The sequence below is a fragment of the Synchytrium microbalum genome, assembly GCF_006535985.1.
Source record: "Synchytrium microbalum strain JEL517 chromosome Unknown SmJEL517_scf0015, whole genome shotgun sequence".
Lineage (NCBI taxonomy): Eukaryota > Fungi > Chytridiomycota > Chytridiomycetes > Synchytriales > Synchytriaceae > Synchytrium > Synchytrium microbalum.
The window spans coordinates 86,892-100,280 of NW_022158364.1; the positions used below are offsets into that span (position 1 = coordinate 86,892).

Genomic DNA, 13,389 nt, shown 5'->3' on the forward strand with positions numbered 1-13,389 from the left:
ATTGGTATCGCAGGTGCTGCCAACGTCATGAACGCCGTAATCTTAATCTCCCTATTATCTGCTGCCAACTCTTCCATCTACGCTGCATCTCGAACCCTCATGGGTATGGCAGAGTCAGGTCTGGTATGTATACGTAAATAAAGTTCTAAAAACGCAAAATTGACTTGGAAAATTGATTTATGTCTCTTCACTCAACAAACAGGCACCCAAAATCTTCGGTTTAGTAGACAAGCGTGGTGTCCCATGGGTCTCCCTTGCCATCTCCGTCCTTATCGCCTGTATCTCGTTCTTGGGTACCGTCTTTGGTAATGGTATTGTGTTTGCATACCTCGTCAACATCTTGGGTATTGCTTCTCTCTTGACCTGGATTACCATCTGTATTACCCACTTGCGTTTCCGTGCTGCATACAAGGCACAAGGATTCCAGCTTGCTGATTTGCCTTTCAGGACTGTGACGTACCCTATGAATGACAGTAAGTTGTTGGCACCAAAAGAACGCAGCAGTTTTGCTTTAGGATTGCATTCGATCCTCGATCCTACAACCGCAATTTGTTAAAAATGGTGGAAAATCGCAACCAACATGTTCCTTCCATTAGTCTTCGCCATTGTCATTGGTTTCTTGATCATTGCTGCCCTTATCTACGCAGCTGTTACATCACCATTCGTAGACCCATACACCTACTACGACTCTTCCCTTTACGGTATGTCGTTGTGTTGTGGACTAGTCTTCAAACCGCACTCAGATGGAGAAGAAAGAAACTGATTGTGTTCCTTCAACGAATAGTCGGAATTCCTCTATTTGCCATCCTGTACATTGGCCACAAGCTCATTACCCGTTCACCTGTAAACATCTCATACAAGTACCCATTATTCTGGCTCATGTAACTAACACCACTCACTTCACTAGTTGGTCCCACTCATGGAGGTCGACTTGGTTTCAGACAGATTCGTTGACGAAGTATCTGAATCAAACTGGTCTACACCAACCAAGATTATTGAGCTTATCGCGTAGATTCTCCTCTTTCTCTCGGAACTCGTTTTTACTACTAATGACTGTTTTGGTGTGTATTATAATATTGTTGCTGGCTTGAGAAATACACCTCCTCTTAATACTGAAAATTGAAATGGGGATTTGTGAGCGTTGTTTGCTATTGGATTGTGTGAAGGTTCTTCGTATTAGCGTTTTGACCAAAATTGTGGCCGATAAAACATTGCGATCGGCCTTCAATGAAGAATCCAAACGTATCATAACGTGTTTGAAAAGGAATCTATTTACCGACTACTGCGATTACTGGTTTCAAACACGTTCAAACGCAACTCGAATTCGTTGTGTGAGAAGTCCAAGCCACACCACCATTTGCAAAAACAAAAACATTGCGAAAGCAGAGGAACCAGCTAAACTCTACTAATAAACAGGATACGCAGACATGTCCCAGGATCTGGTTTGGATGCTAATTCGCACCAACAATGCCTTTCTAGTTAAAAGGAATGGCGTAACAATGTCTCGTGAACCAGGAAACTTGTTGGCTGCTCATTCATTCAAGTACTCAGGAATCGCAAACACCAAGGTACTATATTATATATATTGCAGAATGTGGAGACTGGATGTCGCAGATGGGAGCTTTGGTGGTGGATGTTTGAGATAGGACAAGATTCATTAGGCTGCAAATATGAAAAACTCAGAGCAGAGGAGAGGAGACGCTGCTTCTACCAACAGATAATGAAACGCCTTGCACAAGCTTCTAGAACAAGTTATCATGCCCGAGTCTACACCTTTATCTAACCCACATCTTTCAACAGACAATCGACATCACAGCACCAACAACCAAAGGTGCCAAGAAGGGCGTCACAGTTACCAAATCTTCATCAAAGAAGAGTGGCAAGAAAGTCACCACTACCGTATCTCGACCTCCTCGTTCGGGCCTCAAGGCTGTACGATCGTTGGTAAAGAGCTACCGTCCTGATTTGACCAAGGTAGATTGTTAGAGGTTGATATTATGGTTTGCGAATTATTTGGTATTGATTTTTGGTTTTTTAGGCTGCTGTGGCCCGTGCTTCTCGAGTTTTCGAATCTCAAAGAACTGTCAAGGTAAAATGGGGCAAAAAAGTCTATCGGAAAAGGATACATATTGACCAATTTCTTTCATCGTAGGCATCAAAGGCAAAACCAGCTCGTGCCTCTCGAAAGATCAAGGCATAAAAGCACAGCTACTTTGTAATCGCCAAACTGTAAAGATTCTTTAAAAAAACACGCTACACCATCTCTAAAATGATTTGTGGATGAGGCTGTCTGTTCTTCTATTTTGGTAAAACCGCCTATTTTCTCTACAAAAAAAGGTCCCCGTCTCTCGCTACCCTTACTTTTACAATACGGCTTCTTTACCATCAGTCAAGATAGTGTAGGCTTCCAAATACTTGACCAGAGTTCCTTGAACCACAGAGTCAGGCAATTCAATTCCCTTTGATTTGTCAAAGTTGATCGAGTTTAGGTAGTCACGGACGAATTGCTTGTCAAAGCTACAGAGCAAAAAAGCGTTATCGAACTAAGGACGCAAATCATTGTGATTTCCAAAGAAAACGGTAGCTTACCTTGGTTGAGACTTGCCAGGTTCATATTGGTCTGCTGGCCAATACCTTGATGAATCTATTTTCAATAATTGCATTAGCAATCAGGAACGGCGAGTCTTTCAACAAATTGTGGTTACCTGGAGTCAATACCTCATCAGCCAATACAACAGTACCGCTTTCATCCAGACCAAATTCGAACTTGGTATCAGCGAGAATGATGCCCTTGGTTTTGGCATAGTCACGAGCCTAGCAATGTGAGAGCCTTGAGTTTAGGTGTCCCTTTGAATGTAGTGACGACTCTTCTTTACCTTTGAGTATATAGCAACAGCTAGAGTGGCGACCTTCTTGGCATAGTCGGCACCAATGATATCATTAACTAATGAAAGTGTGTTCAGATTTGGCGAATCAAAGCTCTTTCAAAGCGAACTCACGCTTGTCAGGATGTATGTTTTCATCTATGTACGAATGAGTTAGCATGCGATAACAAGGTGACAAAGGGAATACAGAGTCTACCATGGTCTCCAAGCTCAGCCTTTGTACTAGGAGTGAATAGAGGAGTAGGCATGATGTCACATTCCTTCATTCCAGCAGGCAATGGGATGTCACAGACAGTTCCCTTCTTTTGGTATTCAATCCAACCGGAACCTTGTTGAATAGTGGAAAATGAGCGGGGGTTCATCCTGGTCCTACATTCCATCAGTCATAAAATTTTGGTTGCCTACCAGCGATATAACCACGAACAATAGCCTCTACAGGCAAAATCTTGAGTTTCTTGACGAGCATGGAGCGGCCTTCTAGCTGGTCCTTGTATTTGCGTACAGACTCTGGCATCTCATCGACATGCCAGGTTATAACGTGGTTTGGAGCGACATCCTTCAAGTAGTCAAACCAGAATGCGCTCATTTGAGTCAAGATCTTGCCCTTTCCTGGAATGCCCTGTGTGAGAATACAGATATGAGATAGTAAGAAAATTGTATTGTAATGTCTGTTTTGTTAATAGCCTCTGGGTGCATCAGGCCTACACACATTTTTCATGATAACATCAAAGGCAGATAACCGGTCTGTGGCAACAAACAGCAATGATTTGTCGTCGACTTCGTAGATATCGCGGACTTTGCCGCGAGCAAGCAACTTTAGGCCATCAATCTGTGTTTCTAGAAGGGCTGTCATGGCTGTCTGTGTTTGAAATTTTTGAAGCTCCTACTAAAAAGATTTTGACATTTGGAAGCAAGGAAACTTTTTTTGTGGAACTACCGCTCAATCATTGATGACGTTGAAGAATGCTTTATTTGGTTATTGACGCGTCGACAACGGGCTTTTGTCAAGATCTGAGTACTGTACCTTGAAACATCGGGAGGCCATACAAGATTCAAACGCAAGCAAATCTTCAGCCTAGAAAGATCAAGTACAAAGGAGATCAGAGGAATGTGGAGAGTGGAGAATCCTGCTTGTTGAATTTGAAAGACTCTACTATGCGCCTCAAAGCATCCTGATCATATGGTTTCCGTTTGGCCGTAGTTGATTGGTGCATGATTTTAGAAAATCACAAGAAAACCCAACCCTCACGCCCAAAATCATTTTTCTTCACGACCACTTTCACAAACACCACGCACACCCGTTTCAGAGTAGAACAAGGCATCCAAAGAGGACCAGCTCCCAAACACTCGCTACCACCACTATATTATCACTGTCTTCGCTCCATTCTAGCGAAGGATTTATGAAGGAAACTCAATACTCAATCCCTATAAACGCCGAGTTCGGAAACCAAAACAATAGTAGTAATTATAAGCATGAATTCCAACGAAAATACTCTCTCAAGAGTGGTATCGACCGCCCTTCTCTCCACACTCTGTCTACCTCTCCAAGGGGATCATTCTATGAAATCAAACAACTGCCATCTGCATTGTCTTCAGCTGCCACCTGTGCCTCCCCCTTTCCTATCCAGAATGATTCTATAGGATCGCTCATGAGGAAGACCGTCGCTTCCGCTGCTTTGTCTCGTAATGATGAACTGGAAGACTCGGAAAACTCCTTCTTTATTGCTGACCTTGGATGTATTCAACGTCAGTACTTCCAATGGAAGACTATGCTCCCTCGTGTAGAGCCATTCTATGGTGAGTATTTGATTTACATTATTTTTGCAGTTATTGCAATGGATCGGTCTTTGATTTTTTTGGCACCTGTGGCTTGATGAAGAAGAAAAAATCCCAAACACGTCATATGACGTTCTCAATTGCATTGAAAAGACGACGAATAAATCAAATTCCATGATTTATTGATATATCATGTCTCTATACCATGTTGATTTGACACTAACCATCTTCCCTCCTCTCTATAATTTCCCCATTATTCAGCCGTCAAATGCAACCCTGACCCTACCATCGTAAAGACATTGGCTTCAGTAGGTGCCAACTTTGACTGTGCTAGCAAGGCTGAAATCCAAACCGTCTTGGATATGGGTGTCGATCCATCTCGCATCATATACGCCAACCCCTGTAAACAACTCTCCTACATCAAATGGGCCGCAACGCGAAATGTCAACATGGTGACATTTGATAATGCAGATGAACTAGTTAAAATTAAAGCTGCTCATCCTCATTGTAAAGTTGTATTACGTATCTTGGCTGATGACTCGCACTCAGTTTGTAAATTTGGTGTCAAGTTTGGTGCTTCGCAAGAAGTCGTACCTCTCTTGCTCCAAACGGCTCGGGACTTGGACTTGGACTTGGTTGGTGTATCCTTCCATGTTGGATCGGGCTGTGGAAGTGCTACCGCCTTCAGTGACGCCGTCGCCTTGGCTAGAAGCGTCTTTGATGTTGCTGAGAATTATGGATTTAATCTCTCTATTCTCGACAGTAAGTTTTCATGTTGAATTTGCTTTGTGCTTTGTACATCAGATGAGAAGAGCAGCTTTCTGCCTTATCATCCATAGCAGTATTGTAGGGGGCTTTTTTTGGTCATCAATGCAGTTTCTCACCAGCTTCAACTTCACTTATTACTAGTTGGTGGTGGTTTCCCCGGTCGTGTCACTGACGGAGTGACCTTCCCTGAAATCGCAACGGTCTTGCGTCCAGCTCTAGACACTTACTTCCCTGCTGAAATGGGTGTCCGTATTATTGCTGAACCAGGTCGTTACTTTGTATCGTCTGCCTACACTCTCGCTGTAAATATTGTAGCTCGTCGTGTAGTCCAGCACCAGGTCATCGCTCCTGCCTCGGATTCGTTTGCCGTACCAAACACGGACGGTATGTTGGTTGATGAAAATGTCAACCCAAATGTCACTGTTGATGAACATCCTACATTTATGTGTAAGTTTGATTGCATACTCACTATGGATTTGGATGCTTTTTTTGCGAATATGCACCAACACCTTCGGTTCATTCATCTAGATTATGTCAACGACGGCATGTATGGAAGCTTTAACTGCTTGACCTTTGACCATGCAGTGGTTACTCCTCGCGTCTTGTCCAAGAATGGTGTCTATCTCTACGACGCTACTCCCAAGGAAGAAGTCTATGGCTGCAGTATCTGGGGTCCTACTTGTGATTCCATTGACTGCATTAGCAAGAGCTCCTTCTTGCCTCAACTTGATATTGGTGACTGGCTCTACTTTGAAAACATGGGAGCATATACTTGTACTGCTGCATCTACCTTGTGAGTTGAACTTTATGTTGTTTTGGGTTGTGTTTGTCGGTTTTTTTTGTGGTCCGTCAACTTACTCGGTTTTCGTTTTTCTAGCAATGGATTCGCCAAGAGTCGCATCATTTACACCAACACAGAACTATAGCTTTATAAATGAAGAGGAGCATATGGGGGAGATCAAAAGGAGTGAAACATATATATAAATTCAAATAAAAACACAAAAAGAGGCCTAGTCGTCAAAGGCCAAAACAAAAAACTTGAATCATGTTTTGCGAATGGGTTTGAATCGCGTTCTCGCGGCTCTCAGAAGAATCATAGCGCGTCTCGGCAGTGCCTTCAACTCCATCATCACCAATTTTTTTCTTGTTGACGAGTTGTGCAGCTGAGGACCTACGAATGAGTGGACCTTCACATTCCTGAACTTGGAATCCCGCTCCCTAATCGCCTAATCTTCTCATTCTCTGGATTTGCTTGCCTCTCCCTCAAAAAAATTGACAATTCGAACTTTTTCGCACTTAAGAAGACTTGAGGGCATCCCCATCATCTACCTCGAGTTAAAAATACTTTTGATCTTTTAATTGGCACCGTATGTCGCAGCTGGCACCAGCATATCGAGCCCAACTGGCTTCACAGTCATCAACATCTGAACAGCAGAAATCTCAAAAGCAGCTGCAGCCGGCTGTTCCTTCGTATGTCCATTTCTTGGCTGGAGGGTAAGCGATCGTGGTATTTGGACTGCTTCAGATCATCAATTCGGTTGCTCAATCGTGCCTTTTTGTGTTGATAGGATTGGAGGAACAGGTACAAATTGATACAGTGTGATGATGTTTGGTCAGCACAAGACTCTGACGTTATTATTTGATAGTTGGAGCTGCTGTGACATGTCCGTTAGAGGTAGTCAAGACGCGATTACAGGTAGGATGCCCCAAAAAAGTCCAAGTTCATTCTCAAGAATGCTGATCAACTTCACTACGCTAGTCATCATTATACCATAGTCCGCAAGACCAAATACAGCATAGAAACCCATTACGGGCTGTATGGGGTCATGTTAGAGGTGTCGTGTCTATACTAGTGTATGTCGTGCACCTAATTTGCGGATGGGATGTAAAAAGTTGACACGTATTTCATCAAACTCAGGCAAATACAACAAAAGGAAGGAGTGAGGGCGCTTTTCAAGGGGTTGGGACCGAATCTTATTGGTGTCGTGCCAGCTAGGTGAATACATGCCGCTGATACATCCATTGCTTTTGATTAATTTTTTTTGCTGAATTCGCAACATACAAATTCATGACAGAGCCATATATTTCGGTGTATACAATCACGGAAAGGCCTTTTATACCCAACTCAATAAAGGACATGAGACGTCCATTGTACACATGTCGTCCGCTATAACGGCTGGAACGGTTGTTGCTACTGTGACTAGTCCTATATGGCTTGTGAAAACTAGAATGGTATCGTACAACAGTACCGCATTTTTTTATCGTTTCTGATTTTTGGGTTTTCGTAGCAACTGCAATCAGAAGTAGGCCATTTGGAAGGTGGACCAAGATACCGAAATAGTTTCCATTGTTTTTATGTAGTTGTTAGGAATGAGGGGATACGAGGACTGTATAAAGGGTTGACTGCTAGTTACCTCGGTATGTTTTGTTCATTGGATTGAAACTTCATCGACTGAGATTGAGCTTTTTTTTTCTCACTGTGTACTTCGATTTGTTTGCAGGACTGGCTGAATCAACACTACAATTTGTTACATATGAATATTTGAAGAAGGCGATAGTAGAGAGAAGGAGTAGACAGAGAGAGTTGTTAGATGCACAGAATTCTAATTTTATTAATCGAACGGGGTCGTCACAGAGGACACCGATGGGTATGATACCTCTTGGTGGCAGTGATTTTTTTCGCACATTCAAATGACATCTTTTTTCAGAATGGTTGGACACATTCCTAGTAGCAGCAGGCGCGAAATTGATGGCTGCTATTGTTACATATCCTCATGAGGTAAGTTTTCCATGCAAAAAAAAAACTGATTTATTAAATTTCCTGGTAATACCTTTTCTCATAGGTGTTACGAACACGCATGCGCCAAAACCCAGACTCGAACGGAATCTCCAAATACCGCGGTATCATATCATCAACGAAACTGATATACCAAGAAGAAGGCATACTTGCTTTTTATGGTGGAATGACGGCTCATTTGATGAGAGTTGTGCCTAATGCCGCTATACTGTTTTTGTGTTATGAGGTGGTGGTGTCGCTTGCATCGTCTTCAACTGATTCCTTACCTACGACAAGTAGTAGTGCAATTAAAAGCAAGTCATCATCATAGAGTAGTATTCGTATAGAATACTTTTTTCACGTTACATATCACATATCAGTATCCCAACACGTTATAATCATCTGATATGTTTCCTTCGCATCCCAACAACCACCCATTGAATATACATCTGCATCGAAACATTGACTTTTGGTGTGCATCTTATCTACCTCATTTGAGACAATTTGATCATTTAATTCTACCAAGTGTTCCAACTGGCTCCATTTCATATCGGACAGGTTTTCATAAGCATCAGAACAGAAATGTTAGAAACAACTTGAACCATCCATGCCTTCTTATGCTGGCTGGAGGGTAAAGGAATCGCGTTAATTGTCTGATTTAAGATCAATATTAGACCCTACCCATCAGTTTTTTCTTCTTCATAGGATTGAAGAAACAGGCACAAATCGTTGAAAATTGTTACGAGGTTTGGTCAATTTGAATTTGACGTTGCTATTTGACAGTTGGAGCTGCTGTGACACGTCCATTAGAAGCATTCAAGACTCGATTGCAGGTAAGATGCTAAAAGAAGCTGGAATGTGCGGTTTCCGCATTGCTCATCAACTTCACGTCTCGCCAGGTGTCACTATACCCATAGTCTGAAAGACCGAAGATAGCATGGAAAGCCATGACGTGCAGTATCGGGTCATATTGGAAGAGTCGTGTCTATACATGCGTTTGAAGTTTCGTCCTCTTTTGGTCAGGTAATTCACACGTATTTGCTGTAAACATGCTCACATTCGAAGGAGTTGGGTCTCTTTTCAAGTGGTTGGGACCCCAACTTATTGGATTTGTGCCAGCTAGGTGAATATATGCCGTTGTTGGGCACTGCCATAAGGCGTTTTTGGCTGACGTCGCAACATATTCAATCATGACAGAGCCACACATTTCGGTGTGTACAATCATGGAAGGCCTTTATTGCCCATCTCATTAAAGGAATTCCTTTAAGTCCCATCTCATTAAATGACATAAAACGTCCAGTGTACACATGTCGATCCCTATAACGGTGGTCGCTTACAGTTACTAGGTCTATATGGCTTGTAAAAACTAAAATGGTATGATATGGTAGAATGGGACCTTTTTCTGTCGGTTGCTGATTTTGGGGGGTTTTTTCGTAGCAACTGCAATCAGAAGTAGGGCATCATTTGGAAGGTGGTCCTAGATACCGACCATTGCTTTTATGCAGCTGACAGGAATGCGAGACACGAGACTGTGTAAAGGGTTGACTGCTATCTACGTCGGTATGTTTTCTTCATTGGTTTGAAACTTCATCGTCTGAGGTAGGAGGATCTCTTCTCACTGTGTATTTCGAATTTTGAAGGACCGGCTGAATCAATACTACAATTTGTTCCATATCAATATTTGAAGAAGAAGATAGTAGAGAGGAGGAGTAGACAGAGTGAGTTATTAGATGCACAAAATTCTAATTTTATTCGTCGAACAGAATCGTCACAGAGGACACCCATGGGTATAATGTCTTATTATGTCACTGTTTTTTTTCACACTCAAATGACAAAAATTTCTATTTAGAATGGTTTGACATATTCGTCGTTGCAGCAGGCGCGAAATTGATGGCTGCTATTGTTACATATCCTCATGAGTTCGGTTTCCCACCCAAAAAACTTCAAATAATTTTCTTATTGCACGTTATATGATAGGTGCTTCAAACACGCATGCGCCAAAACCCAGACTCTATCGGAATATCCAAATACTGAGGCATCATAGCATCAGCGAAACTGATACACCAAGAAGAAGGCATACGTGCATTTTTAGGGTGGAATGGCTGCTCATTTGATGAGGAATGTGCCTAATGCCGCTATACTGTATGAGGTGTTGGTGTCGCTTTCATTTTCATCAACTGATTCGGTAGCTACAACGACAAGTAGTAAAAGTCAAATCAGCATCATTGAGTAGTATGCGTATGAGAATAACTTTTCTCGTCTCGTAGCAAAATCCCAACGTATAATCTCACTACTTGTTGTTCGCTTGACAACAACCCATTGAATACACGTTTCCATCAAACATCAAACACGTAGTGGATCTTTGTTGCTGCTCTTTTCCATCATCTTTTTTGGTCAGTGTGTTTGGCGAGGTGAAACATTTGCCAACATATTCAGGTTTCTCTCACAAGTCAACATTTGTATATACCGCATCTCAATCGATGTGTAGCCAACTCAGCAGTTGAAGATCTTGTTGCGAGATTTCTTGTATTATATATAGCGAAAATATCATATAAACACAATACAAATGTAGCTCTACAAACAGAATGCCATGTGTAATGCTATGCTGAAAAAGTAGTCGAGAGTCCATACAAGACACCCAAATACTTTGAATCATCCACCACGTTATCAAAGAAGGTAGCTCTCATTTTGAAGAATGTTTTCGAGGTCAATAGTGAATCACTACCAGCCTGATGCTGTGGACCTATTCGTGATATTGACAAGTCATCTGCTAGTTCTTGCAGCCCACCTTTTAGGTTTTTGCAGCTCTTCATCTAATTAGAGTGGGAGTTTTCGTAAGTATCTAAGTCTTTTTGATGGTGTGTTTTATCATGCTGCTAACGCCACCACCAATGAAGCATGATTTGGCAGATGCAGCTACATCAACAATCTCTCGATCCCCTCCAACTCTGTCCATCCAACTCGATAATGTATGTCAGACAATTAAGTGAGTGCATTGCAATGGTGTGAAGATTGCTCAAACAAGAGGTGTCAGAAATAACGATTACAGTGTCATCATCCATAATTTGCGAGTTGAATCAGAGTTTTAAAGAGAGAGAGAGTGTGTGCGTGGGTGGTATCTGTGGCCAAAAAAATATAGTGGGACACATACCAGGAACTTGATATCGTAAATACACGGAAAGTAGATTTTGAGCAATTCAAAGAAATCTGATTCTTCTGGTGGTAGTGCTTGGCATGTTAAGACCTTCAAGAGATATCCAAAGTCATAACCACTACATTGTAAGGATATGTGAGATACCGTGTAAGCAAACAAAAACTATGATCCACACACAGAATGATATTTGTTTTACCTGTGGAAGGATATCCATTTGACATCATCCAACAATACAAATCCAGAAGATATCAAGACTTCACCGAAATGTTCCACATCAATTCCAAACTCGTCGTGTTTTTTGAAATCGATACCAGACTTTGTTAGCAGGTCGATTGAATCCTGTGCGTACATATCGTCACTAGAAGGATGATGGGTTTTAGAAATGATTTGTTGTGGTGCATCCGGTCTTGGGCACATTCATAATGACTGTCTCGTAGTGCTTCTTTTGTTGGCGATGATTCCCGACATACTCCCTCCAAGCATCTTATAGCTCCACTTACTTTAGGTTAAATTTAAAGTTGAATTGCCAACAGCATACACCGGGAGGGAGATTGCCCTCTTCATCAGCAAAGGACAAGCCCAACTGTATAATCTTTAGCAAGTCGACATTACATCGCAGTGTTTGATAATGATAGTCTGATGAAGTACGGAAATTGCCTACGGGGCGAGCTACTACACCCGGGAATTCAGTATCCTTTGTATATGAGGGTGTGTTGGGTTACCATCGAGATGGGATGGGATGTGATGTTTGTGATGTTTACCATTGAAATGTATGGATACTTTTCAACCAGATCTCGTAGGACTTCCATTTCCTCCTCCAGATTAGAGTCCCAGACCTATATGATGGAGGCGTTGTTGGTAGGTGAAGCTTGGATGTAAGTGGTGAACAGTGGTGAACAATGTCGTTCTATTGTTTGGGAGCCTTTTCATAATAAAACACGTCTCGCTTCTTCCAAGTAGACTATTAAACCATACCTCTCGTAACCAGCTCGAGTCATTCTGCATGGTCGTTGCCTTTCTTGCCCTCAAGCAACAAGTTTGGACTGTCCTCCTGTAAGTTTTGGTGAGGGTGTGGAGGATGACGGATCACAGTGTACGAAACTAGGGAGGCGCACGTTACTGGGAATTTATTGTATTCTCAAATGAAAGATTTTGATTACGTGAATTGTCTCATATCAATAGTGTAAGCTGTTGACTCGCGGCTATACGTTGTCTGTTTTCGAGATAGAGACAAACCCAAGACATGTGCAATCGATTTTGACGCCAGATCTGTATTAAGCACTCGTAGCTGTATATGTGCTCAGCTTCTCAGTAAGCGATTGCATTGACCATTGACACGCTAGCAAACTTTTCATTTGGAGTTGTCACCACAAGCGTTTAAAGACACTTCTTCGAGTCACCTTTGAAGAGTATTTAGTTGGTAATGGTGAAAATAATCAGTAAATATGCTTTGAGATCAGGCCGACCAATAGGTGAAATGCTGAGATATAAATGCTTTTTAACGTGTTTCACTCAACTAGTAGAACATGATTTGCCACCGCCAAACACTACAATAAAGGCCAAGATGTATCATCACGCATTCATAAATATCGAGAATATAGTGTTCATCGATACAAATCATGTGCTCGATTGTCTGTATCCAATGTACACACTTTAAACGGCGTGTGGACTATTGTTTGATGGCTGAAGAATTGGCAATTATATGACATACGTGATATAAATCATTATAATCCGTTCTCTGCGCGTCACTTGCTATAAACTAGTCAGCGTACAGGCCTATTTTATGGCAAGCCCCCATTCTTTCAACCATTTCTTCACTCACCAAACAACAAACCAAACCAATAAAGATGGACCCAACGGAACCAGACACTCCGCAATCAGGCATCATAATCGACATGGCTCGTGCCTCTGACGACAATCTAAACTTGGGCGACGACATTTTTGATGACAATCTCTCGTCCCAAGGAGACGAACCTCCTTTTGGTCCAGACGACGACCTGGCTGGTCTCGATGACGAGAGGCCCGTACTC

At 42.1% G+C, this 13,389-nt stretch overlaps 6 protein-coding genes across 6 annotated transcripts in view; 4 read left to right on the plus strand and 2 right to left on the minus strand.

The window, feature by feature from the left end:
• The window catches only part of SmJEL517_g03065 (uncharacterized protein), a gene marked incomplete at both ends in the record, with an annotated part of 2,635 nt that extends 1,623 nt beyond the window's left edge, over positions 1-1,012 (plus strand). The window contains 5 exons of the mRNA XM_031168993.1: positions 14-123; positions 203-473; positions 597-701; positions 785-843; positions 908-1,012. Of these exons, the coding sequence (XP_031025045.1) occupies positions 14-123; positions 203-473; positions 597-701; positions 785-843; positions 908-1,012 (650 nt within the window). The remainder of the gene's footprint in view (positions 1-13; positions 124-202; positions 474-596; positions 702-784; positions 844-907) is intronic.
• A 487-nt stretch (positions 1,013-1,499) lies between these two features.
• Positions 1,500-2,200, plus strand: SmJEL517_g03066 (uncharacterized protein; the record flags this gene model as incomplete). Its single annotated transcript, XM_031168994.1, has 4 exons — positions 1,500-1,568; positions 1,801-1,974; positions 2,039-2,089; positions 2,153-2,200. 4 exons carry the CDS (start codon positions 1,500-1,502, stop codon positions 2,198-2,200), a joined length of 342 nt encoding a protein of 113 aa, XP_031025046.1.
• Positions 2,201-2,363: 163 nt separating this feature from the next.
• On the minus strand, positions 2,364-3,738 carry ADE1 (phosphoribosylaminoimidazolesuccinocarboxamide synthase; the record flags this gene model as incomplete). Its single annotated transcript, XM_031168995.1, has 8 exons — positions 2,364-2,517; positions 2,590-2,644; positions 2,706-2,814; positions 2,877-2,944; positions 3,000-3,023; positions 3,082-3,213; positions 3,291-3,504; positions 3,595-3,738. The coding sequence occupies 8 exons, from the start codon at positions 3,736-3,738 to the stop codon at positions 2,364-2,366; spliced, it is 900 nt and encodes a 299-aa protein (XP_031025047.1).
• A 547-nt stretch (positions 3,739-4,285) lies between these two features.
• SmJEL517_g03068 (uncharacterized protein) lies at positions 4,286-6,226 on the plus strand (the record flags this gene model as incomplete). The annotated part of the gene is made up of 4 exons (XM_031168996.1): positions 4,286-4,682; positions 4,923-5,423; positions 5,571-5,876; positions 5,958-6,226. 4 exons carry the CDS (start codon positions 4,286-4,288, stop codon positions 6,224-6,226), a joined length of 1,473 nt encoding a protein of 490 aa, XP_031025038.1.
• A 572-nt stretch (positions 6,227-6,798) lies between these two features.
• On the plus strand, positions 6,799-8,536 carry SmJEL517_g03069 (uncharacterized protein; the record flags this gene model as incomplete). The annotated part of the gene is made up of 10 exons (XM_031168997.1): positions 6,799-6,923; positions 6,998-7,011; positions 7,076-7,125; positions 7,189-7,283; positions 7,348-7,425; positions 7,505-7,661; positions 7,718-7,847; positions 7,931-8,077; positions 8,138-8,208; positions 8,273-8,536. The coding sequence occupies 10 exons, from the start codon at positions 6,799-6,801 to the stop codon at positions 8,534-8,536; spliced, it is 1,131 nt and encodes a 376-aa protein (XP_031025039.1).
• A 2,269-nt stretch (positions 8,537-10,805) lies between these two features.
• On the minus strand, positions 10,806-12,364 carry SmJEL517_g03070 (uncharacterized protein; the record flags this gene model as incomplete). Its single annotated transcript, XM_031168998.1, has 6 exons — positions 10,806-11,018; positions 11,357-11,477; positions 11,556-11,717; positions 11,860-12,053; positions 12,121-12,195; positions 12,335-12,364. The coding sequence occupies 6 exons, from the start codon at positions 12,362-12,364 to the stop codon at positions 10,806-10,808; spliced, it is 795 nt and encodes a 264-aa protein (XP_031024980.1).
• Positions 12,365-13,389: the final 1,025 nt, after the last annotated feature.